The sequence below is a fragment of the Rhinoraja longicauda genome, chromosome 40 (genome assembly GCF_053455715.1).
Source record: "Rhinoraja longicauda isolate Sanriku21f chromosome 40, sRhiLon1.1, whole genome shotgun sequence".
Classification (NCBI taxonomy): domain Eukaryota; kingdom Metazoa; phylum Chordata; class Chondrichthyes; order Rajiformes; family Arhynchobatidae; genus Rhinoraja; species Rhinoraja longicauda.
Window position 1 is genome coordinate 14,571,615 of NC_135992.1, and position 27,569 is coordinate 14,599,183.

The 27,569-nt window shown below is 43.6% G+C and overlaps 1 protein-coding gene across 7 annotated transcripts in view; it reads right to left on the minus strand.

Moving 5' to 3' along the window:
- LOC144611427 (carnitine O-palmitoyltransferase 1, liver isoform-like) overlaps positions 1 to 27,569 on the minus strand; it is a 79,973-nt gene that overhangs the window by 34,310 nt on the left and 18,094 nt on the right. For 5 of the 7 annotated variants that reach the window (XR_013549518.1, XR_013549517.1, XR_013549519.1 and 2 more), the window contains exons 1-8: positions 27,408 to 27,553; positions 11,454 to 11,615; positions 10,768 to 10,907; positions 8,696 to 8,867; positions 6,776 to 6,877; positions 2,665 to 2,802; positions 1,459 to 1,536; positions 827 to 934 (exon numbers count right to left, since the gene is read on the minus strand). Coding sequence is in view for 4 of the 7 variants with exons in the window: in XM_078430508.1 (XP_078286634.1) it covers positions 827 to 934; positions 1,459 to 1,536; positions 2,665 to 2,802; positions 6,776 to 6,877; positions 8,696 to 8,867; positions 10,768 to 10,907; positions 11,454 to 11,594 (879 nt within the window). In the remaining 3 variants the exon portion in view is untranslated. Of the gene's footprint in view, positions 1 to 826; positions 935 to 1,458; positions 1,537 to 2,664; positions 2,803 to 6,775; positions 6,878 to 8,695; positions 8,868 to 10,767; positions 10,908 to 11,453; positions 11,616 to 27,407; positions 27,554 to 27,569 lie in introns of those variants that run through there. The other 2 variants (XM_078430506.1, XM_078430507.1) reach the window with 1 other exon arrangement.

Here is a 27,569-nt window from a genome sequence, read left to right on the forward strand (position 1 = left end):
TGAACTGCAGTAACAGATTGAGCAATGTTTGCTGAGTGAACCACCAGTGCCCCCGGCAGAGGCAGCAAGCCCGCCTCTCTTCTCTCTGTAATTTAAAACCTCGTGAGAGCCACCGACCCCAGCAAAAGCTAATCCAGTCCTCCAAGATGCAATGTTGGCAGAAATATAGGACATTAGAGTTTATGCACTGCACAGAAACATTCTGTTATATCAAAGATATCAAAACATGAAACTAATATTCTACGATAGGTCAGTTGGTAAATGGTGCGTCCAACTGAACTGTAAGTATTGACATGGACATGATCTTGTCTCTTTAAAGATCAGGCAAGGAGAGAACTGGACTTACTTCCGATGTCCTTCATGCTTCAAGAGCTCAAGAATACTCTCTGCATAGTTTTAAACATTAAGGAAGGTCATAGGCAAACTAGCATCAATGGAAGTAAAATAGCTGACACTATTGTTCGGGGAGGTGGGCAGAGATCGGCATGCTGCTTCCAGCTCCACAAGTTGCACTTGCAATGTGACAGCTTGTTCTTTCAATTATTTGTGCCAATTCATACCAATATTAGAGGATTTCAACTAGGGAGTGGTTGGATAGACTTGGATTGTTTCCACTGGAACGTCAGAGGTTTTTGAAAGACTTGAAAGAAGTATATAAAATTAGAGATGAGGATGGGATTTCATATTGCATTTTTCTAATACAAATGGGGAAGTCTAAAGGAAAAGCCCAACAGAGAGAGTCCCTTGTTACACCTCTGATAGCTTTGTAACAGTGACAGCAGTCATGTTATTAACTGAGGAACACTGCAGAGGTTCAAGAACTTACCGGTTGGACCTGCTCACGAGCAAGTCTCCGTCTGTAAAGAAGCAGCGCATGGACTAGATTGCCAGCACGTGCAGCCTGAATGGTGGTTGGAGTCACATACAAGAAATCCTGAAGTTAGAAAGTAAAGCAATTATTCTCAGTTCAACAGAACACATCATAAAAAATTTCCCCCTATCCCAATCGCATAAGGATCGGTATGAATCTGAGCCACAGTAACTCAATGTTCCCAGGTTCAAAAGGGGCAACCCAATAAGGGAGGAGAAAATAAATGTGAAGCTTGCTTCCTCTGGCCACCATCCAGTGGTCTCTGCTCAAGGATATGTTAATGGGGGGGGGGGGGGGAGGAGAGAGCAGATTCGCTTCAATTTAATTGCATCCAAGATTAATCTAGGAACACACACTGAAGAATGACAGCGAATCACTAAACATGGAGTACCATTGAAACGTGCCCTCTGAATTAGTCCGTACAGACAAAAAAAAAAATCAGGGAGACATAGGAACATTTCTACTGTTACCATCATAATTAAGAACACTACGCACCAAATCATTTACAGCCTTTTTCCTCTCCTCCGCATCCTATATTTCTGTGATCAGGTCCATCAAATTACACGATATTCATAGTAAGTCCTTACCATGGCATAATAGTTGCTGTTGACCATGATTGGCTCTCGCCCTTGTAGATAGACATACTCCTCCCACCAATCGCTCACCTATAATAACACCATGACAAAACCATCAAATTACCCCAAATACAATTTTTTTTTTTTTAGCTTTCATCAATTCAGAAAGTTTGCTACAAATCAATTAAAATAGGTTTGAAATTTCAAACTGGCAGGGCCACCATTCTACAGTGTCCTCAGTGGTCAACTGTGGTTGTGCAGGTGGACAACTCTGGGCATGAAAAACTGGCCAGCTCGTACAGGGGGAGATCTTTATCAGGGTGACCTCACTGAAGGATGTCATCATCACATCATGCCCATGTTGGCTCTGTAGAAAATCTTCCAATCAGTCCCACCAGTTCACTCCTCTAGCTTAAATTGCAAATATTTATCCCCTTGCAATGTGTTACTGTACCGGCTCCTTTTTTCAGGAATTCCGTGATTTGAAGGGGTGTGTAGCCTTTCTATTCACATCATCTCCGATTCCTTTGTCAGCAAGGGTAACTTTATTTTTCACACAAAAGGGTGGTGCGGCGTATATGAAACGAGCTGCCGGAGGAGGTAGTTAAGAAACAGAGAAAATTAGGTGTAGGAGTAGGCCATTCGGCACTTCAAGCCAGCACCAATATGATCATGGCTGATCATCTAAAATCAGTACCCAGTTCCTGCTTTCTCCCCATACCCCTTGATTCCATTAGCCCTAAGAGCTAAATCTAACTCTCTATTGAAAACATCCAGTGAATTGGCCTCCACTGCCTTCTGTGGCAGAGAATTCCACAGATTCACAACTCTCTGGGTGAGAAAATGTTTCCTCATCTCAGTCCTAAATTGCCGACCCCTTATTCTTCAACTGTGACCCCTGGTTCTGGACTCAAATTTGTGATCAAGGATAATTGAGTTTTTCTTCATTTTCTCTATCAAAGAGCTTCATGATTTGAATACCACCAATACATATTTAGCCTTATTCTATGAGAATAACTGGTTTTCTCTATTAAACAGGCAGAATCAATTAATACACAAGGCAAGGGCTCCCAACCTAGGCATATGTCAGCCAAGACAAATCAGTATTCAGTTATTTACAAAGATGAGCACAACAGAGCTTTAATCTCTATTTGGTACTAATGTAGACAAATATGTTATTAGCAATTTTAGAGAGTGTTCAGATACATTTTAACTTACATAGTTACTAGCCCACCACGATTTGAGTATAAGGTACCACTGTAGCCGAGGTGCCAGGCTCCTTTCAAAATCTTTAGCCAATGCCTTTGTCCGTCTGAAGTCTTCGTCATTCATCAGGGGCCTCACAGACTCCAGAAACTTGAAAGGGAGGAAATATTTGGGGGGGGGGGGGGGGGGAGGAGAAAAGAACAGATTCAAGCACTCATCATACAGCAGGCAAGAAATGTCAATATATATATATATATATATATATATATGTGGAGTGAAAGTAATATCAAGTGGAGACTACAAATAAAAAAAACTTTCATGATTTGGTTGAAATTGATGCTGAGGTCATGCATTCTCGAACATGTGGAATCATTTTATAATCCCGCACTTTCACCGAGGTTTTTATCCTGTAATTTGACAAGAATACTGTTAAATTTGGAAAATGCTATCCAATGAGAAAGTGGATTTGATAGCCCACAAACAGGCAAAGTCAACACAAAGTAAATGTCTGCTGCTCCTGAAGCTGCCTGCAAATTAACCATGCAGCCTGCAGCTGCACAACTCTGTTCAATGGCTTCAGTGGCGAGCTCATTACGAAGTGGCAAATGCAGTTAAATCGCGGTCTACAATAATGAGTTCCAACCTGCACATCTTAAAGAGGAAGTATATTGTGGGTGTGGCAGACTACAGATTTGAGTGAAATTTCCCTAGCAATTAAAGATATGTCTCATGGACACAAGGATTAGCTGATGCTGCAATCTTGTGTAAAATACCAAGTGCTGGGATACCTCAGCGGGTCAGGGAGTAATTGTGGAAAGAATGAATAGGCAATGTTTCAGGTCCGTAGCCTTCATCTTCAGACTCAATCCCTTGCTCAGGTTGAGGTCGGAGAACCGCAGCCTGAACAGCCATGGCAGTTGAGGTTCCGACTGATGTTCTCCCAATCTCCTCCTACTACTAGCAGCTTCAACAGCTATGAATGCCCTCCACCCCCTTCTTTTACAGATACAGCACTCCCACGGGCAATCTGCACGGAATGAAAGCAAACAGTTTGTAAAGAAACTCTGGTCAGCTCCAGCCCACCAGCAGATTAAACACATGATTCCTGCATAATCGAACAACAAACAGACATCAAAAAGTAACCAACCAGAAAGGATTGATTAACTAAACATAGCACAAAAAGTAAGGAAATTTGTGTTTGGTAGATTATTTCTTTGCTGTAACAATGCTTCTTGGCAATAAATCTTATACCGTTGGAAAGCCTGTTTATTTCCCTTTTAAATGGTGCCACATTTGTAAGGAACATGCATTTGTGGGATGAGCAGCAGAGCTGAGTATGTGGGTTGCGCCCATGAAAAATCTGCCAAATCTTCTCTGCCAATGCCAAACAGCTTATTCTGCCATTGACTCTTGTTTGGTGTTGTTTGGTGGATTGGATGATTGAAGTCTGAAGAAACAAGACATATTGGCAATTTAACAATTTATTCATTTAATAAACAGGAGCCTCAGTAGCGTGTGGAAGAACCATACACAGCCACAACAGCCTGGCACCTCCTCCTCATGCTGGTCACCAGCCTGGTCACACACTGTTGTGGGATGGCATCCCATTCTTCAACCAGCATTTGTCGCAAGTCAGCCAACGTGGTTGTGTTGGTCACTCTGGCACGAACAGCACGCCCAAGCTGATCTCACAAGTGTTCAATGGGGTTGAGGTCAGGACTGCTGGCAGGCCATTCCATCCTCTCCACTCCCAAATTCTGGAGGTAGTCTCTGAGAAACCCTGCTCTGTGGGGGCGAGCATTGTCATCTTGGAGGATAGAGTTCGGTCCCAGACTGTGGAGATATGGGATTGCCACTGGTTGCAGAATCTCATCTCGATATCTCTCTGCATTGAGATTGCCTCCAATGATGACAAGCCTCGTTTTTCCAGTGAGGGAGATGCCGCCCCACACCATCACACTGCCTCCACCAAAAGATGTTACTCTATCGGTGCAGCAATCAGCATAGCGTTCTCCGCGTCTTCTCCACACTTTGACCCTATGATCCAACTGCCGTAGGCAGAATCTGGACTCATCGCTGAACATAACATTCCTCCACATGTTCAGGTTCCAGTGCACGTGTTGCCGACACCAGCGCAAACGGGCCTGACGGTGAAGGGCAGTCATGGCAGGCCTCCTGGCAGCCCTATGAGACCGGAGATCGGCTGCGTGCAGTCTGTTCCGAATTGTCTGGGCAGAGAGCCGTCGGCCATATCGTCCTGCAAACCTTGACTGCAAATCTGTAGAAGACAGCCTACGGTTCCTAAGTGCTGACAGGGTGAGGAAACGGTCTTCTTCGGGTGTCGTCTTCTTGGGACGCCCACTTTGCGGCCTGTCTCTGACATCCCCCGTTATATGGAACTTGGCCTTCACTTTGGAGATGGTACTAGGGCTCACTCCAAATAATGCCGCAACTTGGTTTTGCGGAACATCAGCTTGAAGTTGCCCTATCGCACGGGCCCTATCCAGATCAGTCAAACGTGGCATGTCGATTCTTGGAGCAGACACCTACTGACCACTGTAGCAGGGCCCATGCTCACAGATGCTGCCAATCAGGTGCCAATCAGGCACCTGATTGTCAGCACCTGGGGGTACCAGAAGCTCAAAACAATAGTCAATAGCAACAGCAGAATAAGCTGTTTGGCATTGGCAGAGAAGATTTGGCAAATTTTTCATGGGTGCAACCCATATACTCAGCTCTGCTGCTCATCCCACAAATGCATGTTCCTTACTAAAATTTCATAGCTAAAATCAAACCTTTCCCCCAATTCGACGACACAGAAAAAATCATTCACGCTTTCATTTCCTCCCGCCTAGACTACTGCAACTCCCTATACACTGGGATCAGCCAATCTTCCCTGTCCCGCCTGCAACTGGTCCAAAACGCCGCAGCGAGACTCCTGACGGGTACCCGTAAAAGGGACCACATCACCCCGATTCTAGCCTCTCTCCACTGGCTCCCTGTACGGTACAGAATCAACTTCAAGCTCCTCCTATTCACGTATAAAGCCCTAAATGGACATTCCCCCCCCACATCAAAAATCTTCTAACCCCCCTCTCTAACTCCAGGTCCCTCAGGTCAGCCGACTTGGGGCTACTCACTATCCCGCGGTCTAGGCTTAAGCTCAGGGGTGACCGCGCTTTTGCGGTTGCAGCTCCTAGACTGTGGAACAGCATCCCTCTCCCCATCAGAACTGCCCCCTCCATCGACTCCTTTAAGTCCAGGCTCAAAACCTATTTCTACTCCCTAGCGTTTGAGGCTCATTGAGGAGGCACTGTGAACTGTTTGCGTGCTACTGTACGTTTCATTTTTTTCCTTAGTACCTAATCAGATGTACAGCACTTTGGTCAACGTGGGTTGTTTTTAAATGTGCTATACAAATAAAATTGACTTGACTTGACTTGACTTACAAATGTGGCACCATTTAAAAGGGAAATAAACAGGCTTTCCAACGGTATAAGATTTATTGCCAAGAAGCATTGTTACAACAAAGAAATAATCTACCAAACACAAATTTCCTTACTTTTTGTGCTATGTTTTTATTTAAATAGCACTGGTGAAAGAGGGAGGAGAGAGGAGGGCACAGTCTTGCTGCTGAACGTGTTCTGCAATCCATTATGTTTTAGCGGGTTCATTAACTGGAAATATTGAGCTCCAAAAAACATCAGTTATGTCATCAAACAGATATTGCACACCGAAAGCCAATATGATCTCCCAGCTCTATAAGGTTTGTCCTTCACCTATGTGGCCTTCAAGGCAGCTCCTCACTCAGCACTCCAATCACTGTTTGCGAACTGAACGACACCGAATAAATGCAGGCTACAGATCCCACCATCCTATACTACCCTAAATAATCTGCTCTGGCCCAGTTCCGAGCTTCTGCCTTAGCTCTTGATACATAATTCCTTGATCTAAATGTACAAACAATTTCACTTACTCCCCAGAGGACAGTGATAGTGTCTCAAGTTAAATGATACAAAGATTTCACAATTGAATAGTCTGTGATTGAATTCAAGTCCTTTGCTTTTGCCACAAGATTAACCATACTAAAATTCTGCTTGACCTTTAAAAGTCTTCCTCTTACCCTTCGTAAAGTGTCTGTTACAGGTGGAACAGGCAGGCGTGGGAGGGAGTTCTGGAAACTGTATAACATTGGTTTACGACCTGAGAAGATCTTCACTAGTGTCTGAAAGAGAATCATAAACCAAAAGTTACTTTCATTTTTGTCCATTACTTGAGTGCAGGACTAATTCTTTAAGGTGTTTTTCCATCGGCACTGGATTAAAATGAACTTCAGGCTCTTTCCCAAATATTAAAATATTCATATCAGTTATTCACATTCATATCTGAAGGGTCTCGACCCGAAACGTCATCCATTCCTTCTATCCAGAGATGCTGCCTGAGCCGGAGTCACTCCAGCATTTTGTGTCTATCTTCAGTGTAAACCAGTTCCTTCCTACATATTAAATAAATCAGACAGCAATGGCCAGCTCGCTTATCTTCACACAATGTCTGCATAGTGATCAAGGATAGCAAGTCTGGAAGATTAATTCTCCCCATGGCCTGATACCATGGAAACACTCCAAAATTCTAGGCATAGCCCCAGATGAACTATACGGCATCAGGTAGTGAGTCAATTGGGGACTTTCTAATTTCCCCTAGTTAATGCAAAAGTACTGAACCAAACCCTGCAAGTGTAACATGAGCATTCATGTTAGGGCAATCCAATCCAGCAAGCTCAAGCAATTCATTAACATTGATATTTGCATTCCTGTCTCATTAGATTCTTCCATTTGAGTTTAATGTGTTGAAGAAACTGACTCAGACTACCTAAATATTGTCTAAATACCACTGGGCAAGATGTTGAGTAATTAAGATGTATAGTCAAAGGAGATCCCAAGATTAAATGACACTCCAGCTAATTTGGCTGGTTTCAGTCAAAGTGGTGCAAGGGTATTTCAATTGGAAATAATACATTTGATTAGGAAAGTAGTAAGTCAGTTCATATGCCTGTGAAACAGATACTTCTTGGTGCACATTTGTAGGCGGCATGAGGACAGAATTAGTTCCAAATTTGGATATCTTGGTCACTAATCTTACTCATTGCTTGCACGTATCAAGAATTAGGCCGGCACAGTGGCACAGCTGGTAGAGGCTCTGCTCCAGCGTCAGAGACCCGGTTTTGATCCCGAGTTGGGAGCTGTCTGTGGGGAGTTTGCACATTCTCCCTATAACATAGGAGCATAGAAAATAAGTGCAGGAGGAGGCCATTCGGCCCTTCGAGCCAGCATCGCCATTCATTGTAAGAAAATAACTGCAGATGCTGGTACAAAATTGAAGGTATTTATTTCACAAAATGCTGGAGTAACTCAGCAGGTCAGGCAGCATCTCAGGAGAGAAGGAATGGGTGACGTTTTGGGTCGAGACCCTTCTTCAGACTGATCCAGTCTGAAGAGGGGTCTCGACCTGAAAGGTCACCCATTCCTTCTCTCCTGAGTTACTCCAGCATTTTGTGAAATAAATACCCGCCATTCATTGTGATCATGGCTGATCAACCACAATCCATAACCTGTGCCCAACTTCTCCCCATATCCCTTGATGCCACTAGCCCCCAGAGATCTATCTAACTCTCTCTTAAATTCATCCAGTGATTTGGCCTCCACTGCCCTCTGTGGCAGAGAATAACCTCATTGGGTTCCTCTGGTGCTCTGGTTTCCTCCCAAAGATGTGTGGGGGTTGTAGGTAATTGTCCATAATGTTCTTAGGGAGCGATGTGAAGTGGAATAACAAAGTACTGGTATGAAAATGTGATGGGGAAAGTAAATAGTTGGCATGGACTTGGTGGGCCGAAGAGACAGTAAATGTAAGTAAAATTTTCAGCTGCTATACCTCCAGAAATGAGTCAGAATCTTTACAAGCTTGTGGTTTGGGAGAAAATGGGGCGATTTTTTTTTTCTCTTGAGTTATTGAATAGCAAGAGATTAGTTGAGGCTTCAGCACTTACAAACCAGACTTTGGTGGTATTGGACACCTTGCCATGTTCTTCAAACATCCAGCCATGGTAGGAGAGAAGGGTTTTGAGGATCTGCCGCATAACAAAAATCAGTGCAAGCCATAATCCTGTTGCAAAGAGCAGAGCGCTCACCATGCTTTGACCATGATGTGACATATATCGTCTACAAAAGATAAACAAGTGTTATATGTTAAAGAGCAATTGTACAAATAAAGAATTTGTAGTCATTCTAAAATATTTCAGTGCCAATGAAAAGATCACAAGTAAAATGACAGACTGAATATAACAGGTGGTACAAATACTACAACTGCCCACAGGCAGCACAGTCAGTAGAGCTGCTTTCTCACTGCTCCAGTGACCTATGTTCAATGCTGACCTCTGGTGCATTCTCCCTGTAACCTGCACATTTCTCCCAAGTGCTCTGGTTTCCTTTCAGATCCCAAAGACATGTATGTAGGTAGTTTAATTAGTCTTTTTAAATTGCACCTGGTGTGTGATCGGGAACAAACATAAAATTAAAAGCAGGAGAATACTATTATTCACAGCAGGAACAAAGGTGGACCTGTTATGGGGGACTGCCGTGGTGGAGGGGGATGGGGAGGGAAGGGGGAGAACAAAGAGGGACCTGGCACGGGGGTTCTTTGTAATTGCCCTTTATGGGCAACTATTTGCATACCTTGGGTATGCAAGCAACGAATTTCACTGTGACTTGTAACATGTGACAATAAAGTATAAAGTATTCATTCATTCATATCTACTCTGTCATCCAATAGATCGGAGGCATGAAGTATCCCCAGTGTTGCTCGATTCTCTTAACATAAAAATGTATTCATCTCTTAAATATGTTCACCTAACAATTCTCCATAGTTCTCTTGGGCGGAGATTTTCAACGATTCAAACCCTCTGGATGAAGAACTTTCTTCTCAACTCATAGGACCCCTTGTTTTAAAATGATGACTTGATTATATTAAATTCCATATCTTCCCAGGCAAACCCCATAAATAATCGTACGTTTCAATGAGATCCCCTTTCAATCTTGTCTGGAGAATAATACTCTCCAAGTACAATTCTGACCTCACCCCATAAACATATCTGTATTTCTGTTGCAAATGTAAAAACAAAGAACTGAAGAAGGGTCTCGACCCGAAACGTCACCTCTTCTCTCCTGAGATGCTGCCTGACCTGCTGAGTTACTCCAGCATTTTGTGAAACAAATACCTTCGATTTGTACCAGCATCTGCAGTTATTTTCTTACACAACAAAGAACTGGAGATACCCGTTAATACACAAAAGTATAAAAAGATTTTGTGCCTTCTTCTGGGAAGACTGGCATTAAATATTTGTTAATTTTACTGCCATATTCTTAATCTCTAGTATAATTCCACCTGTCTCATTCTGTAAGAACTCTACATTATCATTTGCTAAAAGTTTCCTTTACACACATGCATGAAGCTTTTTCTTCCATGTTTTCCCCACCCTCACTAGATTAACTTTCAGTTCTAACTTTCCTTGGTATATTTATTAGTGTCTTGGCCTTCTTGTCAAAGCCTATTCCTTGATTCTTTAGCTTAGAGATCCAATACTATCTTTAAGATTTTTTAGTCATAGATGCATCACCCTTTCTTTTTGGGATACTGTACCAGAGAAGGAGACACGTGTTGTAAACTGTTTATCAATTCTTCAAACATTAAATATTGCTTCACAAAATGCTGGAGTAACTCAGCAGGTCAGGCAGCATCTCGGGAGATAAGGAATGGGTGACGTTTCGGGTCGACCCGAAACGTCACCCATTCCTTCTCTCCTGAGATGCTGCCTGACCTGCTGAGTTACTCCAGCATTTTGTGAATAAATACCTTCGATTTGTACCAGCATCTGCAGTTATCTTCTTATATTAAATATTGCTTCTTCATTGTCATATCTTTCAAAGTTACATAGCCAATTTATTTAGGTTGTCTTTCACTTTAAAAGTAAGATAATTAGCATCTAAAAGTCAGTCTGTACCAATGAAGTATCAGTGTAACTATGAGGTACCACTGACGTGCCAGTTATTGATAATCACTCACTTTAGAGGGAGGTGTTCTCTAAGCATGGCTATCAGGCCCATGGAGGGATCAACTCTTGTGTACATTGTACCTACTACCGTCAGCACTACAAAAATCCAGCTGGATGGGCTAGCTGGATAAACACCGGTCATAAAATTGTTCTGAAAAGAGGCAAAGGAAACACATTGATTAAACAAAAATAATACAGGAAAGGAGCCAATATGTTGCATTGCACAATACACTTTGCAGTGGGAAAACAACGATAGCTCAATCCAAAATCTTCCAACAAATATTAAATGATCTGCATTCTTCAAACCTTTTATTTTAATTAATATAGTTATAGAAAATGACAACCACACAGCCATTTAAAATGTAATATCTGTGTCGATTTTCCAACCTTTTTCAAATTAGCGTGTATATTTCTTCTTTGGCACTATCACCCAAAAAGAGAGGGTTTTATCATTAACTAGAAAGCGAGGGCTTTTCAGGGCTTGTTCCTTCCAGAGGCTTGTAGTTAGTGGAGGCCACAGTTGGCCAAATATTTTTGGTTGTTGTAACCCAAAGGCCTAACATCGAAATCCCTTCAGTACATTTGACCATCTGTTGTGGCATCTAATTGTAATTTGATCGAGAGTAACAATTTAAAAATTAATTTCCTAAATGTATTAGTTTCTGGGTAGATCGGATTCGTAATGGAATGCCCTCACCTTGATTCTGTTACATTTCTTCTTCCAGGCCCTGATGCCTGATAGGTAGATTTCTTTCAATGCATTACGACTGAGTTGTAGGTCGATGCCCTCTGGCGTGACAGTGAACTGAAAGGCAACGGCCTGATGTGCTTCTGCCATGTTCTCACGTTATGCAACTACCTTCAAAACAAGATTAAGATATTCCATTAGAAGCAATGATGGCAGCTACCTCCTGCTGCTCCAATGTCTTCCTTTTCCTGTCTGATTTGAAACAAAAAAAAATTAGGATATCATTTTTTTTTCCATATGCACAAGATTAAAAAGCTGCACATTCAAATAAATATTTTTACTTATATGCCCCAGGAGGCTGTTTTGCATACCGGATCCATGCCAGTCTCCAGAGTAATCCAATCCCATCTGCTCTCATCTTATTTACAACTCCTCCCTAGGTTACAACAGGGTTCCGTTCCAGAAAAATATTTGTAACTTGTACAGTTCACAAGTTGGAAATGCGGCTGTCCAGCAGTATGTTTAAATACAAACATAGCCCTCCGAGGGCAATGTGTAGTTAAACCAAGCATTTAAGATGTTGTCACAAACTAAGTTCCCAAAGAAGATGCTTGCACAGCCCACAGCGGTTAGCAAATCCATCGCGCCTGTGCCCCAAATGTTAATTTGTTTGTAAGGGCTGTATACAAGTCAGACATTTTAAATTTGGGGAGGATCCATATGCTGCAACTCTGCCATTTTACCTCTCAAATGGCCATTAACTCCTTTTTGATTCTTCTTCGCTGCCTACCTATATACTGTGCCCAATTAACCTATCCAGCAGTACTTAGGGCTAAGAGGAAGCCAGAGCACTCCGTTGGTGACCCCACGGACAATCTTTGATTGGACTTTACTGGCTTTACCTTGCACTAAACGTTCTTCCCTTATCAGGTATCTATACACTGTAAATGACTCGACTGTAAAAGTCCGGGAACAGAGCAAGGACGCCCGTTGGCTGAGAAGACAAGTGAGTGCTAATTACAGTGGAAAAGGCAGTTTAAAAAGAGCGCCAAAAGGACGCTAGTAGTCAGTTTGAAAAGTCCGGGAGCAGAGCAAGGACGCCCGTTGGCTGAGAAGACAAGTGAGTGCCAATTACAGTGGAAAAGGCAGTTTAAAAAGAGCGCCAAAAGGACGCTAGTAGTCAGTTTGAAAAGTCCGGGAGCAGAGCAAGGACACCCGTTGGCTGAGAAGACAAGTGAGTGCTAATTACAGTGGAAAAGGCAGATAAATTGGACAATCAGGCAATTTAATTGGTGATATAAGTAAGACTTGCAAAAGGGTGCAGCCCAGTGAGGGAAGTGCCCAGTGAGGGAAGTGCCCAGTGAGGGAAGTGCCCAGTGAGGGAAGTGCCCAGTGAGGGAAGTGCCCAGTGAGGGAAGTGCCCAGTGAGGGAAGTGCCCAGTGAGGGAAGTGCCCAGTGAGGGAAGTGCCCAGTGAGGGAAGTGCCCAGTGAGGGAAGTGCCCAGTGAGGGAAGTGCCCAGTGAGGGAAGTGCCCAGTGAGGGAAGTGCCCAGTGAGGGAAGTGCCCAGTGAGGGAAGTGCCCAGTGAGGGAAGTGCCCAGTGAGGGAAGTGCCCAGTGAGGGAAGTGCCCAGTGAGGGAAGTGCCCAGTGAGGGAAGTGCCCAGTGAGGGAAGTGCCCAGTGAGGGAAGTGCCCAGTGAGGGAAGTGCCCAGTGAGGGAAGTGCCCAGTGAGGGAAGTGCCCAGTGAGGGAAGTGCCCAGTGAGGGAAGTGCCCAGTGAGGGAAGTGCCCAGTGAGGGAAGTGCCCAGTGAGGGAAGTGCCCAGTGAGGGAAGTGCCCAGTGAGGGAAGTGCCCAGTGAGGGAAGTGCCCAGTGAGGGAAGTGCCCAGTGAGGGAAGTGCCCAGTGAGGGAAGTGCGAGTCTTTGGCGAGGAGGCTGAGGTGAGGAGGGTACAATTGTTTTAAGCCAGACACAAGGCACTGTGTTTCCTGCAGGATGTGGGAAGACAGGGATGTCGCTGGAGCTTCTGGGAGCTACACCTGCAAGAACTGTGTCCAGGTGCAGCTCCTGAAGGGACGTGTGGTGAAGTTGGAGAGGCAGTTGGATGACCTCAGGGCCATCCGGGAATGCGAGAGTTTCCTCGACAGGACCTATTGTGAGGCTGTCACGCCAAGTGTCCAGGTCGAGCGAAGGTGGGAGACTGTTTCAGGGGGGAGTGGACGTGGACTACAGGAGACCCCAATGGCTGTGCCTATTGCAAATAGGTATACCCTCTTGGGAACTGTCGGGGCAGAAGACGTTTGCAGTCCGAGTGGCGGACCTGTTGGCAAGGATACTCGACAGGGGAGACCGAAGTCAGGAAGAGCCGTAGTGATCGGTGACTCCATCGTCCGAGGGACGGATAGAATATTCTGTGGCAGCAGGAGGGACTTGAGGATGGTCTGTTGCCTCCCTGGTGCCAGGGTTCAACACATCACGGACCGGCTTCAGAAAATCCTAGTGAGGGAAGGCGAGCAACCTGAAGTCGTTGTGCATGTGGGCACGAATGACGTCGGGCGGAAGAGGAAGGAGGTGCTACAGCGGGAGTTTAGAGAGTTGGGAAAAACACTGAGAAGTAGGACGTCGAAGGTGGTTATCTCTGGACTGCTACCGGTACCTCGTGCTGGTGAGGCCAGGAACAGAGAGATAGAGGGTATGAATATATGGCTGAGGGGCTGGTGCAGAGAGCAGGGATTTAGATTTCTGGACCACTGGGATCTCTTCTGGGCTAGGGGTGACTTGTACAAAAGGGACGGGTTACATCTTAACAGCAGGGGGACAAACATTCTGGCAGGCAGGTTTGCTAGTGTGACACCTGTGGCTTTAAACTAAGTAGTGGGGGGGAGGGGTTGACAAATTGTGAATATGAAGATGAGGTAAAAAAAGGGAATACAGGAGATATTGCAAAAGACTCTCGGAAGAATGGGAACAGAAGTTCTAGAGGGGAAAAGAAATTAAGGGCAGGGCCAATTGTGACCGATGTGAGAGGGGAGGTGAATACAGAAGTTAAAGTGTTGTACTTAAATGCGCGTAGTATAAAAAATAAAGTGGATGAGCTTGAGGCTCAGTTAGTCATGGGCAAGTATGATGTTGTAGGGATCACTGAGACATGGCTACAAGAGGACCAGGGCTGGGAACTGAATATTCAGGGGTACACAACGTATAGAAAAGACAGACAGGTGGGCAGAGGGGGTGGGGTTGCTCTGATGGTAAGGAATGATATTCATTCCCTTGCAAGGGGTGACATAGAATCAGGAGATGTTGAATCAGTATGGATAGAAATGAGAAATTGTAAGGGTAAAAAGACCCTAATGGGAGTTATCTATAGGCCCCCAAACAGTAGCCTCGACATAGGGTGCAAGTTGAATCAGGAGATAAAATTGGCGTGTCAAAAATGTAATGCTACGGTGGTTATGGGAGATTTCAACATGCAGGTAGACTGGGAAAATCAGGTTGGAAATGGACCCCAGGAAAGAGAGTTTGTAGAGTGCCTTCGAGATGGATTCTTAGAACAGCTTGTACTGGAGCCTACCAGGGAGAAGGCAATTCTGGATTTAGTGTTGTGTAATGATCCTGATCTGATAAGGGGACTAGAGGTAAAAGAGCCATTAGGAGGCAGTGATCACAACATGATAAGTTTTACTCTGCAAATGGAAAGGCAGAAGGGAAAATCGGAAGTGTCGGTATTACAGTATAGCAAAGGGGATTACAGAGGCATGAGGCAGGAGCTGGCCAAAATTGACTGGAAGGAGGCCCTAGCAGGGAAGACGGTAGAACAGCAATGGCAGGTATTCCTGGGAATAATGCAGAGGTTGCAGGATCAATTTATTCCAAAGAGGCGGAAAGACTCTAAGGGGAGTAAGAGACACCTGTGGCTGACAAGGGAAGTCAGGGACAGCATAAAAATTAAGGAGAGGAAGTATAACATGGCAAAGAAGAGTGGGAAGACAGAGGATTGGGACTCTTTTAAAGAGCAACAAAAGTTAACTAAAAAGGCAATACGGGGAGAAAAGATGAGGTACGAGGGTAAACTAGCCAATAATATAAAGGAGGATAGCAAAAGTTTTTTTAGGTACGTGAAGAGGAAAAAAATAGTCAAGGCAAATGTGGGTCCCTTGAAGACAGAAACAGGGGAATTTATTATGGGGAACAAAGAAATGGCAGACGAGTTAAACCGTTACTTTGGATCTGTCTTCACTGAGGAAGATACACACAATCTCCCAAATGTTCTAGGGGTCGGAGAACCTAGGGTGATGGAAGAACTGAAGGAAATCCACATTAGGCAGGAAATGGTTTTGGGTAGACTGATGGGACTGAAGGCTGATAAATCCCCAGGGCCTGATAGTCTGAATCCCAGGGTACTTAAGGAGGTGGCTCTAGAAATAGTGGAAGCATTGGAGATCATTTTTCAATGTTCTATAGATTCAGGATCAGTTCCGGTGGATTGGAGGATAGCAAATGTTACCCCACTTTTTAAGAAAGGAGGGAGAGAGAAAACGGGTAATTATAGACCAGTTAGTCTGACATCAGTGGTGGGGAAGATGCTGGAGTCAATTATAAAAGACGAAATTGCTGAGCATTTGGATAGCAGTAACGGGATCATTCCGAGTCAGCATGGATTTACGAAGGGGAAATCATGCTTGACAAATCTACTGGAATTTTTTGAGGATGTAACTAGGAAAATTGACAAGGGAGAGTCAGTGGATGTGGTGTACCTCGACTTTCAGAAAGCCTTCGACAAGGTCCCACACAGGAGATTAGTGGGCAAAATTAGGGCACATGGTATTGGGGGTAGGGTACTGACATGGATAGAAAATTGGTTGACAGACAGAAAGCAAAGAGTGGGGATAAATGGGTCCCTTTCGGAATGGGAGGCAGTGACCAGTGGGGTACCGCAAGGTTCGGTGCTGGGACCCCAGCTATTTACGATATAGATTAATGACTTAGACGAAGGGATTAAAAGTACCATTAGCAAATTTGCAGATGATACTAAGCTGGGGGGTAGTGTGAATTGTGAGGAAGATGCAATAAGGCTGCAGGGTGACTTGGACAGGTTGTGTGAGTGGGCAGATACATGGCAGATGCAGTTTAATGTAGATAAGTGTGAGGTTATTCACTTTGGAAGTAAGAATAGAAAGGCAGATTATTATCTGAATGGTGTCAAGTTAGGAGGAGGGGGAGTTCAACGAGATCTGGGTGTCCTAGTGCATCAGTCAATGAAAGGAAGCATGCAGGTACAGCAGGCAGTGAAGAAAGCCAATGGAATGTTGGCCTTCGTAACAAGAGGAGTTGAGTATAGGAGCAAAGAGGTCCTTCTACAGTTGTACCGGGCCCTGGTGAGACCGCACCTGGAGTACTGTGTGCAGTTTTGGTCTCCAAATTTGAGGAAGGATATTCTTGCTATGGAGGGCGTGCAGTGTAGGTTCACTAGGTTAATTCCCGGAATGGCGGGACTGTCGTATGTTGAAAGGCTGGAGCGATTGGGCTTGTATACACTGGAATTTAGAAGGATGAGGGGGGATCTTATTGAAACATATAAGATAATTAGGGGATTGGACACATTAGAGGCAGGAAACATGTTCCCAATGTTGGGGGAGTCCAGAACAAGGGGCCACAGTTTAAGAATAAGGGGTAGGCCATTTAGAACGGAGATGAGGAAGAACTTTTTCAGTCAGAGAGTGGTGAAGGTGTGGAATTCTCTGCCTCAGAAGGCAGTGGAGGCCAGTTCGTTGGATGCTTTCAAGAGAGAGCTGGATAGAGCTCTTAAGGATAGCGGAGTGAGGGGGTATGGGGAGAAGGCAGGAACGGGGTACTGATTGAGAGTGATCAGCCATGATCGCATTGAATGGCGGTGCTGGCTCGAAGGGCTGAATGGCCTACTCCTGCACCTATTGTCTATTGTCTATTGTCTATTGTAATCATGTATTGTCTTTCCACTGACTGGTTAGCATGCAACAAAAGCTTTTCATGTGACAATAAAATAAACTGAACTGAAACTCTCTATCATGGAGAGAACACACAAATTCCACATAGGCAGCACCACAGATCAGTATTAAACCCGAGTCCCTGGACTATGAGGCAGCAACATTAACTGTTAAAGATCAGTTACAGTTAAGGATAAAGAAGTGGTAGATGGAGTTTTTAAAAAGTGTGAGCGTTGCACTTTGGGAGGTCAAGGGAAAGTAAACAGTTAATAACAAGACCATTAACAGTATTGATGTGCAGAGAGATCTTGGGGTCCAAGTCCAGATATCCCTGAAAGTGCAACACTAGTAGATAGAGTGGTGAAGAAGGCATATAGTAGGCTCGCCTTCATCAGTCACGGCATTGAGTACAAGAATCAAGAAGTGATGTTGCAGCTTTGTTGAAATTTGGCTAGGCTGCATTCACAGCAGTGTGCAGTCCTGCTTGCTCCATTGTAGGAAGGATATGGAGTTTTTGGAGAGGATGCAGAAGATGTTTACCAGGATGCTGCCTGGATTAGCAGGGTATTAACTATAAGGAAAGCTTGGACAAACTTGGATTGGTTTCTCTGAAATGAAGGCTAAGAGCAACCTGATAGAGGTATTTGAAATGATAGGGGAGTAGATAGGATAGACAGCCAAAATCTTTTTCCTCGGGGTGGAAATGTCAAAGACAAGCAGGGTAAGGTTTTAAAGTCGGGGGAGTGAGGAAGTTTAAAAAGATGTGTGGGGAGCCGTTTATTTTAAACAGAGAATAATCAGTGTTTGGAACGTGTTGCTGGGAGTGGTAGTGGAAGCAGATTGAATAGTGGCATTTAAGAGGCGTTTAGATAGGCACGTGAATCGGCAGGGATGGAGGGATAGAAATCACATGCAAGCAGAGGAGATTAGTTGGAATGAGCATATTCGGCATAGACGTTGCAGGCTGAAGGGCCTGTTGCCGTGCTGTACTGTTCCATGTTTTCCCTAAAACATTATGAAAGGCATAGACAGGGAAAATAGCTTTAATAATTACTTAATAATGAGGCTGTTGGATACTTCCACAATCAATCTCTGCTCCACCCTCGGCCAAACCACTCTCCTCTTAGCCAGCAATCTGCATCCAACCAAGTGAATATTCTTGGACATAAGGAACTACAGATGCTGGTTTATACAAAAAAAGACACAAAGTGTTGGAGTAACTCAGTGGGTCAGGCAGCATCTAAACCCAAATTGTCACCTATCCATGATCTCCAGAGATGCTGCCTGACCCACTAAGTTTCTCCAGCACTTAAGTGAACAAGCTAAGAAAGAACAAGTGAATGCGATATTTGACTGGAGGAATTCACGGTCAGCCTCAATTTTACCCACCCATAATTTTGAAGTGTTTTATGCTCAGCTATCCCAGTCAAGAATAAGCCACTTGAGCCTGGAATCTACAAGTTTATGGCCTTCAACTTTAGGCTGTGCACGCCATATGCAAGAAGAAAAAGAGACAAGTTTATGGCAGAGCATACAAAATTAAATTATCACATAGCTGACTCAGACACAACTGTCAAAGTGTAACCAAACTTGGTTACCACCTTTCACTTTTTCTGTACAATCGTACTCTCAAGTACTTTCACTCCCCTGCTCAATATTGTAATTTGTATGAGACAATATGACAATAGACATCTATAGTCAGGTCAAGAGCCAAGAGCATTTCATGATCATGTGCTCTGAGAATGGAACAATGCAGTTTTGACCATGGAAGGAAGAAATGATGCAGCATAAGGGAAAAATTATGTGAAATCATGAACTTCAGCATCAATGTAGGTGAAAAGGTATCACCATTAATAAAAGCAGACACAAAATGCTGGAGTAACTTAGACAGGCAGCATCTCTGGAGAGAGGAATGGGTGATGTTTTATGTCGAGACCCTTCTTCACTGTCCCGACCCAAAATTTCACCCATTTCTTCTCTCCAGAAATACTGTCTGTCCCGCTGAATTACTCCAGCATTTTGTGTCTACCTTCGATTTAAACCAGCATCTGCAGTTCTTCCCTCAATAATAAAAGTATCAAGCCTGAAATGTAAAGATTGGCACTGACTGAATACTGAGACAGTAAATTGCTTCAACAGAACGTTGTTTAGGATCGAATATCTTCAATCCAAAACATCAATGCCTCGTGAAGATGTGGCCTTGGCGGTGGTGAAGCCTTGCAGCGACGACGGCGGCGATGCCTCGCTCGTCGATCCGTGGCCGACGGTCGATGAGAGCGTGGAGGACCACCGCGTGGGAGAGGGAAGAACAATGGAGGACTCGGCGTTTGGGATCCGCTGGGGGGAGGGGAGAGACAGATGGGGGGAAGTCGGTGTGCTTTGTAACGTCAGTGCCATAGGTGGCTGCTATTTGTATACATTGTGTATGCATGCAAAGATTCTCAATGAGCCTAGTTACATGTGACAATAAAGTATTCCTATTCTAATTCTGTCCCCTTTTCCCCCAAAGTTTATGCCTGACCTGCTGGATGTTTCTAGCATTTTCTGTTTCTAATCCTGTAAGGGAGAAACCGAGCTAATCATTCAGTCCTGCTTAAAGATCTGGTAATACATCATCAGTTCTATACTCTAACCCTTTCTTTCTCTCTCCAGAGGCTGCTTGAACTACTCAGTATTTCCAGTGTTTTCAGTTTTGGTTCAGACCTCCAGCATATAGACAATAGACAATAGGTGCAGGAATAGGTCATTCAGCCCTTCGAGCCAACACCGCCATTCAATGCGATCATGGCTGATCACTCTCAATCAGTACCCCGTTCCTGCCTTCTCCCCATACCCCCTCACTCCGCAATCCTTAAGAGCTCTATCCAGCTCTCTCTTGAAAGCATCCAACGAACTGGCCTCCACTGCCTTCTGAGGCAGAGAATTCCACACCTTCACTGTCTGTCTGAAAACGTTTTTCCTCATCTCCGTTCTAAATGGCCTACCCCTTATTCTTAAACTGTGGCCCCTTGTTCTGGACTCCCCCAACATTGGGAACGTGTTTCCTGCCTCTAATGTGTCCAATCCCCTAATTATCTTATATGTTTCAATAAGATCCCCCCTCATCCTTCTAAATTCCAGTGTATACAAGCCTAATTGCTCCAGCCTTTCAACATACGACAGTCCCGCCATTCCGGGAATTAACCGAGTGAACCTACGCTGCACGCCCTCAATAGCAAGAATATCCTTCCTCAAATTTGGAGACCAAAACTGCACACAGTACTCCAGGTGCGGTCTCACCAGGGCCCGGTACAACTGTAGAAGGACCTCTTTGCTCCTATACTCAACTCCTCTTGTTACGAAGGCCAACATTCCATTGGCTTTCTTCACTGCCTGCTGTACCTGCATGCTTCCTTTCAGTAACTGATGCACTACTAGGACACCCAAATCTCATTGAACATCCCCTCTTCCTAACTTGACACCATTCAGATAATAATCTGCCTTTCTATTCTTACTTCCAAAGTGAATAACCTCACACTTATCTACATTAAACTGCATCTGCCATGTATCCGCCCACTCACACAACCTGTCCAAGTCACCCTGCAGCCTTATTGCATCTTCCTCACAATTCACACTACCCCCCAGCTTAGTATCATCTGCAAATTTGCTAATGGTACTTTTAATCCCTTCATCTAAGTCATTAATGTATATCGTAAATAGCTGGGGTCCCAGCACCGAACCTTGCGGTACCCCACTGGTCACTGCCTGCCATTCCGAAAGGGACCCATTTATCCCCACTCTTTGCTTTCTGTCTGTCAACCAATTTTCTATCCATGTCAGTACCCTACCCCCAATACCATGTGCTCTAATTTTGCCTACTAATCTCCTATGTGGGACCTTGTCGAAGGCTTTCTGAAAGTCGAGTTACACCACATCCACCGACTCTCCCCAGTCAATTTTCCTAGTTACATCCTCAAAAAATTCCAGTAGATTTGTCAAGCATGATTTCCCCTTCGTAAATCCATGCTGACTCGGAATGATCCTGTTACTGCTATCCAAATGCTCAGCAATTTCGTCTTTTATAATTGACTCCAGCATCTTCCCCACCACTGATGTCAGACTAACTGGTCTATAATTACCCGTTTTCTCTCTCCCTCCTTTCTTAAAAAGTGGGATAACATTTGCTATCCTCCAATCCACAGGAACTGATCCTGAATCTATAGAACATTGAAAAATGATCTCCAATGCTTCCACTATTTCTAGAGCCACCTCCTTAAGTACCCTGGGATGCAGACCATCAGGCCCTGGGGATTTATCAGCCTTCAGTCCCATCAGTCTACCCAAAACCATTTCCTGCCTAATGTGGATTTCCTTCAGTTCCTCCATCACCCTAGGTTCTCCGGCCCCTAGAACATTTGGGAGATTGTGTGTATCTTCCTCAGTGAAGACAGATCCAAAGTAACAGTTTAACTCGTCTGCCATTTCTTCGTTCCCCATAATAAATTCCCCTGCTTCTGTCTTCAAGGGTCCCACATTTGCCTTGACTATTTTTTTCCTCTTCACGTACCTAAAAAAACTTTTGCTATCCTCCTTTATATTATTGGCTAGTTTACCCTCGTACCTCATCTTTTCTCCCCATATTGCCTTTTTAGTTAACTTTTGTTGCTCTTTAAAAGAGTCCCAATCCTCTGTCTTCCCACCCTTCTTTGCTATGTTATACTTCCTCTCCTTAATTTTTATGCTGTCCTTGACTTCCCTTGTCAGCCACAGGTGTCTCTTACTCCCCTTAGAGTCTTTCCGCCTCTTTGGGATAAATTGATCCTGCAACCTCTGCATTATTCCCAGGAATACCTGCCATTGCTGTTCTACCGTCTTCCCTACTAGGGCCTCCTTCCAGTCAATTTTGGCCAGCTCCCACCTCATGCCTCTGTAATCCCCTTTGCTATACTGTAATACTGACACTTCCGATTTTCCCTTCTGCCTTTCCATTTGCAGAGTAAAACTTATCATGTTGTGATCACTGCCTCCTAATGGCTCTTTTACCTCTAGTCCCCTTATCAGATCAGGATCATTACACAACACTAAATCCAGAATTGCCTTCTCCCTGGTAGGCTCCAGTACAAGCTGTTCTAAGAATCCATCTCGAAGGCACTCTACAAACTCTCTTTCCTGGGGTCCATTTCCAACCTGATTTTCCCAGTCTACCTGCATGTTGAAATCTCCCATAACCACCGTAGCATTACATTTGTGACACGCCAATTTTATCTCCTGATTCAACTTGCACCCTATGTCGAGGCTACTGTTTGGGGGCCTATAGATAACTCCCATTAGGGTCTTTTTACCCGTACAATTCCTCATTTTTATCCATACTGATTCAACATCTCCTGATTCTACGTCACCCCTTGCAAGAGAATGAATATCATTCCTTACCAGCAGAGCAACCCCACCCCCTCTGCCCACCTGTCTGTCTTTTCTATACGTTGTGTACCCCTGAATATTCAGTTCCCAGCCCTGGTCCTCTTGTAGCCATGTCTCAGTGATCCCTACAACATCATACTTGCCCATGACTAATTGAGCCTCAAGCTCATCCACTTTATTTTTTATACTACGCGCATTTAAGTACAACACTTTAACTTCTGTATTTACCTCCCCTCTCACATCGGTCACAAATGGCCCTGCCCTTAATCTCTTTTCCCCTCTAGAACTTCTGTTCCCATTCTTCCGAGAGTCTTCTGCAATATCTCCTGTAAACAATGTCTTTTGTTTTTGACCACAGGGAGAAAGCAAACTATCAACCACAACTCCGACACACTAAAAAAAAACATACTTGGGTTTAGTTAGCTTCAATAAAAATCCCAGTGAACCAGATCTATTTAACAGCTTCAATGTTTATCAAGATCAAACTGGCTACAACAAAACTAAAACCACCGAGTTTTAAAAATCATAACCTAATGATGGATGAATTTTACCTCCTTGCACACAAATACAGCCCATGTATTTATAAAACAGAGTGTTCTGTCCATCAGTAGGGAAACAATTCTTTTAGAACCTAATCATATAATTTTGCCTCAATGGCACCTTTCCTGTGTCTGGAAAGGTCTGTTAGTGCAGGGTCCATTATACACTTGAGCACACACGTACCCGAGAAATACTTTGGTGCTGAGGAAGTGAGGATTGCAGTGACATCTTTTGATGAGATATAAAAACAACAATCCTTGTTCATTTTGACATAAAAACCTCAGGAAACTATCTGTAAACTTGATAGCCTGACCATTATTCCTCAATCAAATATGAACAAATGGAATATTCTTTTTCTGTTGCTTTTGCTACGAGATATCCATCCAAACCAACAGGAACTGTCCTTCCGCAGATTCCAGCTTTTACTATTAGTTTAATGTGAATTACCTTATTGAAACATAAGATTATTAAGGGGTTGGACACGTTCGAGGTAGGAAACATGTTCCCAATGTTGGGGGAGTCCAGAACCAGGGGCCACAGTTTAAGAATAAGGGGTAGGCCATTTAGAACGGAGATGAGGACTAACTTTTTCAGTCAGAGAGTTGTAAATCTGTGGAATTCTCTGCCTCAGAAGGAAGTGGAGGCCAATTCTCTGGATGCTTTCAAGAGAGAGCTAGATAGAGCTCTTAATGATAGCAGAGTCAGGGGGTATGGGAAGAAGGGAGGAATGGGGTACTGATTCTGAATGATCAGTCATGATCACATTGAATGGCGGTGCTGGCTCAAAGGGCCGAATGGCCTACTCCTGCACCTATTGTCTATTAAATTAAAAATGCCACTGAAGTAACAAATTTCCAGTTCAAAAACTTTGATTTTTAAAATTTAAGTTGTGAAAAATGTTTGGTGGCTTCCAATATACAATGCAGATCACACCCAGTACTGTTATTTGGAACACAAGTCAAAATGTTCCCCACCTCCCCCCTCCCCAATAGAGAAAAGGTAATTATACGGCTTCTTTCATGACAGCAAGATATAGCACGGCTCATTACAGCTGACAGTGTACCTTTAAATTTATCATCATTTTATACTTAGACAAATAACTTACAAATGAGTTATTCAGGAAAGTGAGTATTACTTTTCTGATTTACTACTTCTGATATGGCAAACTCAAAAATTTGTTTCAACCAAGTAATGTTGGAAACTTGTTATATGGTAATGATTTTCCTGCAATCACAATGACTTTTCTCCTTTAATCGCTCTTCCTTTCCAGGACAGTTTCTAATTATAGGGGCCCACTCCATAAGTGCATGCATGTCATAATGTAAGCTATGGCTATGAACATTAGGTTATTTGATGTGTAGGAAGGAAGCGCAGATGCTGGTTTATACCAAAGATAGACATAAAATGCTGAAGTAACTCAGCAGGTCAGGAAGCATTGTGTGCAGGAGGGAACTGCAGATGCTGGTTTAAACCGAGCAATTTAAACACAAACTGGAGTAAAGCAGCAGTCAGCCAGCCTCTCTGGAGAACAGGAATAGGTGACATTTCGGGTCGAGGGTCACCCATTCCTTTTCTCCAGTGATGCTGTCTGACTGCTGAGTTACTCCAGCTTTTTGTGTCTAGGTCAGGAAGTATCTCTGGAGAAAAAGAAATAAGTGACGTTTCGGGTCGGAACCCTTCCTTGATGTGAGCCTTCACCAATGCTTGATCCTTAGTTAGCATCTAATCATAACTGCTGGTTAACATACCAGTAAGGCATCCATGGCTGATTTCCCACCTCACAAACCAGATTAATTGAGTCCCATTATAGCACATATACGTGTTCACTTGTGCAGGTCTTCACATCAATTCCTCTTGCTATCACATCGGTATTTTACTCTGTGAAGCCAGTATGGTAACTAGTGTTCAACTGCTCCACACGTTTAAAGAACTTGCACATGGACAACATCCGCTCCACAACATAAAGTCTTATAAGGACCTAAAATGTTCATGAGCCCCATTGGCACGCCCAATAACGATGGACGTGTACATTGCTTGGGAATTCGGAAGCATTGACAAGAACATCACTGAGACATGAGGGCCAGAAAATGGCCAGTTTAAAGAACAAGATAGTAGACGACCAGTGTTAAACAAGGCTGCCTTACTGCCCCCCACCCCCCCCCCCCCCCAATGCTCTCCTCAATCTTTTGGCCCCAATGAACTTTGTGGTATGAAACTAATCTTCACATCCAATTAAAAATATCTACATCCTATGGCAACTACTCTCCACAACCGAGGCCATCTGAATGACAATAATCCACTTGCAGCATGCAAACGATGCTTGTGTATCTGCACACTCAAAGAAGACAAGCTACACACCATCATCTTAATCATGGGAAAATGGGCCTGCCACAGCAAGACAAAAAATCCCCAAGCAACCCACCCCCAGTGCCACACTGCATTCTGACAATAACAGTCCATAGCAAGACCATGGAAAAACATGGATCATTTTCCATTTTTCGGATGCAACCGCATGATGAAGTCATATAATAATGATGAAATTCATCAATGTGACAGTGGAGGCAAAATATAATTCATGATGAAGATCTCGGACAAAACTCGTAGCCCGTCAGGTACCCATGATCCCCGTCATATGTTTCTGGGACTCAAACAATGTCCACCAGGCACTTCAAGCCATTGGAATAACACCACCAATACTGCCTCTGCATAATCCTCACTGGAAGATGACTGATATTAGAGTCTTATCCAAGCTCCATTGTGGGAAGACATTACTAGGCAGATCAAGGAAATATTTAAAACTGTACTCAAGGTTTTCCAGAAGAAATGTAACATTCTCATTAACTGCTAAAAGTGGAAAAGGAGCTTCAGGGATGGTATTTATAACTGTGTCTAAACATCATGTGCACACAGGAACCAAACTATCACCCATTAGTCCTCAGGCACCTCTTGCCCCCCTGGAAGTGTCAGCAAAGCCACAGTTGCCTCATTGACACCTTTGAAGCACAAAATGAAGTGAACGCAAGTTATCCTTGATCGCAAGGAACAGCCTCATATCTCCATTGAAACCCGCTCTTACAACACAGACGAGGAATAATTTACAACCTTCTACTCTATTGCCAAGTGTAAAAACATATTTCAATATTTGCTTAATTTTTCTATCAATAAACAGGTGAGTCACACCTATATGTTTCAAATATATTTTTTACAACATGATAATGGAACAAAGGAGGGAGTTAGAATCTCACATAATCAAACTGAATAGCCCTTTTACAATGGGTGGGACATATCAATCAAATGTTATGCAAATAGCAAATTACGCACATTTTCTTAATTACTGTTAAGGCACAAGGCATACACCTAAATGTTCCTCTCAACCAATACTCAACATTCACACAATGTTCAATAGCACAAGCAAAAATATCCACTAGATTTTCCCCACTCCTGACCACTCTCCATCACTCTTTCTGGGAAGTAAACACCAAATAAGGACAGGTTCTGACTTGGTTATGATACGTTCTGCAGTTAAACAGACTGACAATCATAATGGTGCAGGAATAAAAATAGCCTGTGGCTTCTGAAACCAAAAAACCGCTATCATTTAAAAAAACACAATTAAACTTCCATGGAATACCACAAATAACAAGCTGCTGGAGGTTTAAAGCATTCGGAGATAGAACACAAAGTGCTGGAGTAACTCAGCGGGTCAGGCAGTATCTCTGGAGGACGTGGATAGTGACGTTTCAGGTCAGGACCTTTCTTCAGACCTGGTTACTCCAGCACTCCCGTGTTCTAAATTCCATCATCTGCAGTTCCTTGTGTCGAAGGCATTCAGGGAGCTTGGAAAATCAATATGCAATTGATTGTACTGGTCATTTGTCAACAGCAATATCAAATTATGTTTTCTACATAACTCTGATAATTTATTCAAAGTGCTATACAAGGATAGCCCTGTAAGAAGCAGTCAATAAAAAAATTATGAAATCTTTTCAGTCCATTTCAATCAAACTCCTGCAGTTTAAATCAGTACACCCGGTTTCTAAGAAAAAGAAAGAATGTATTGTACCTGTAAACTCCAAATGCTGTTCAGGATGCCATCCAAATTTAGCAGTCAATGTGTACGGCAAACCGATTCTAAAAGTTACACTTCATCTGAAATTTACAATCTTGCATTTCCAGCGTGAACGGATCGAGCTACTCGCCAAAAGGCTGAGTCAATGCAGCCGGA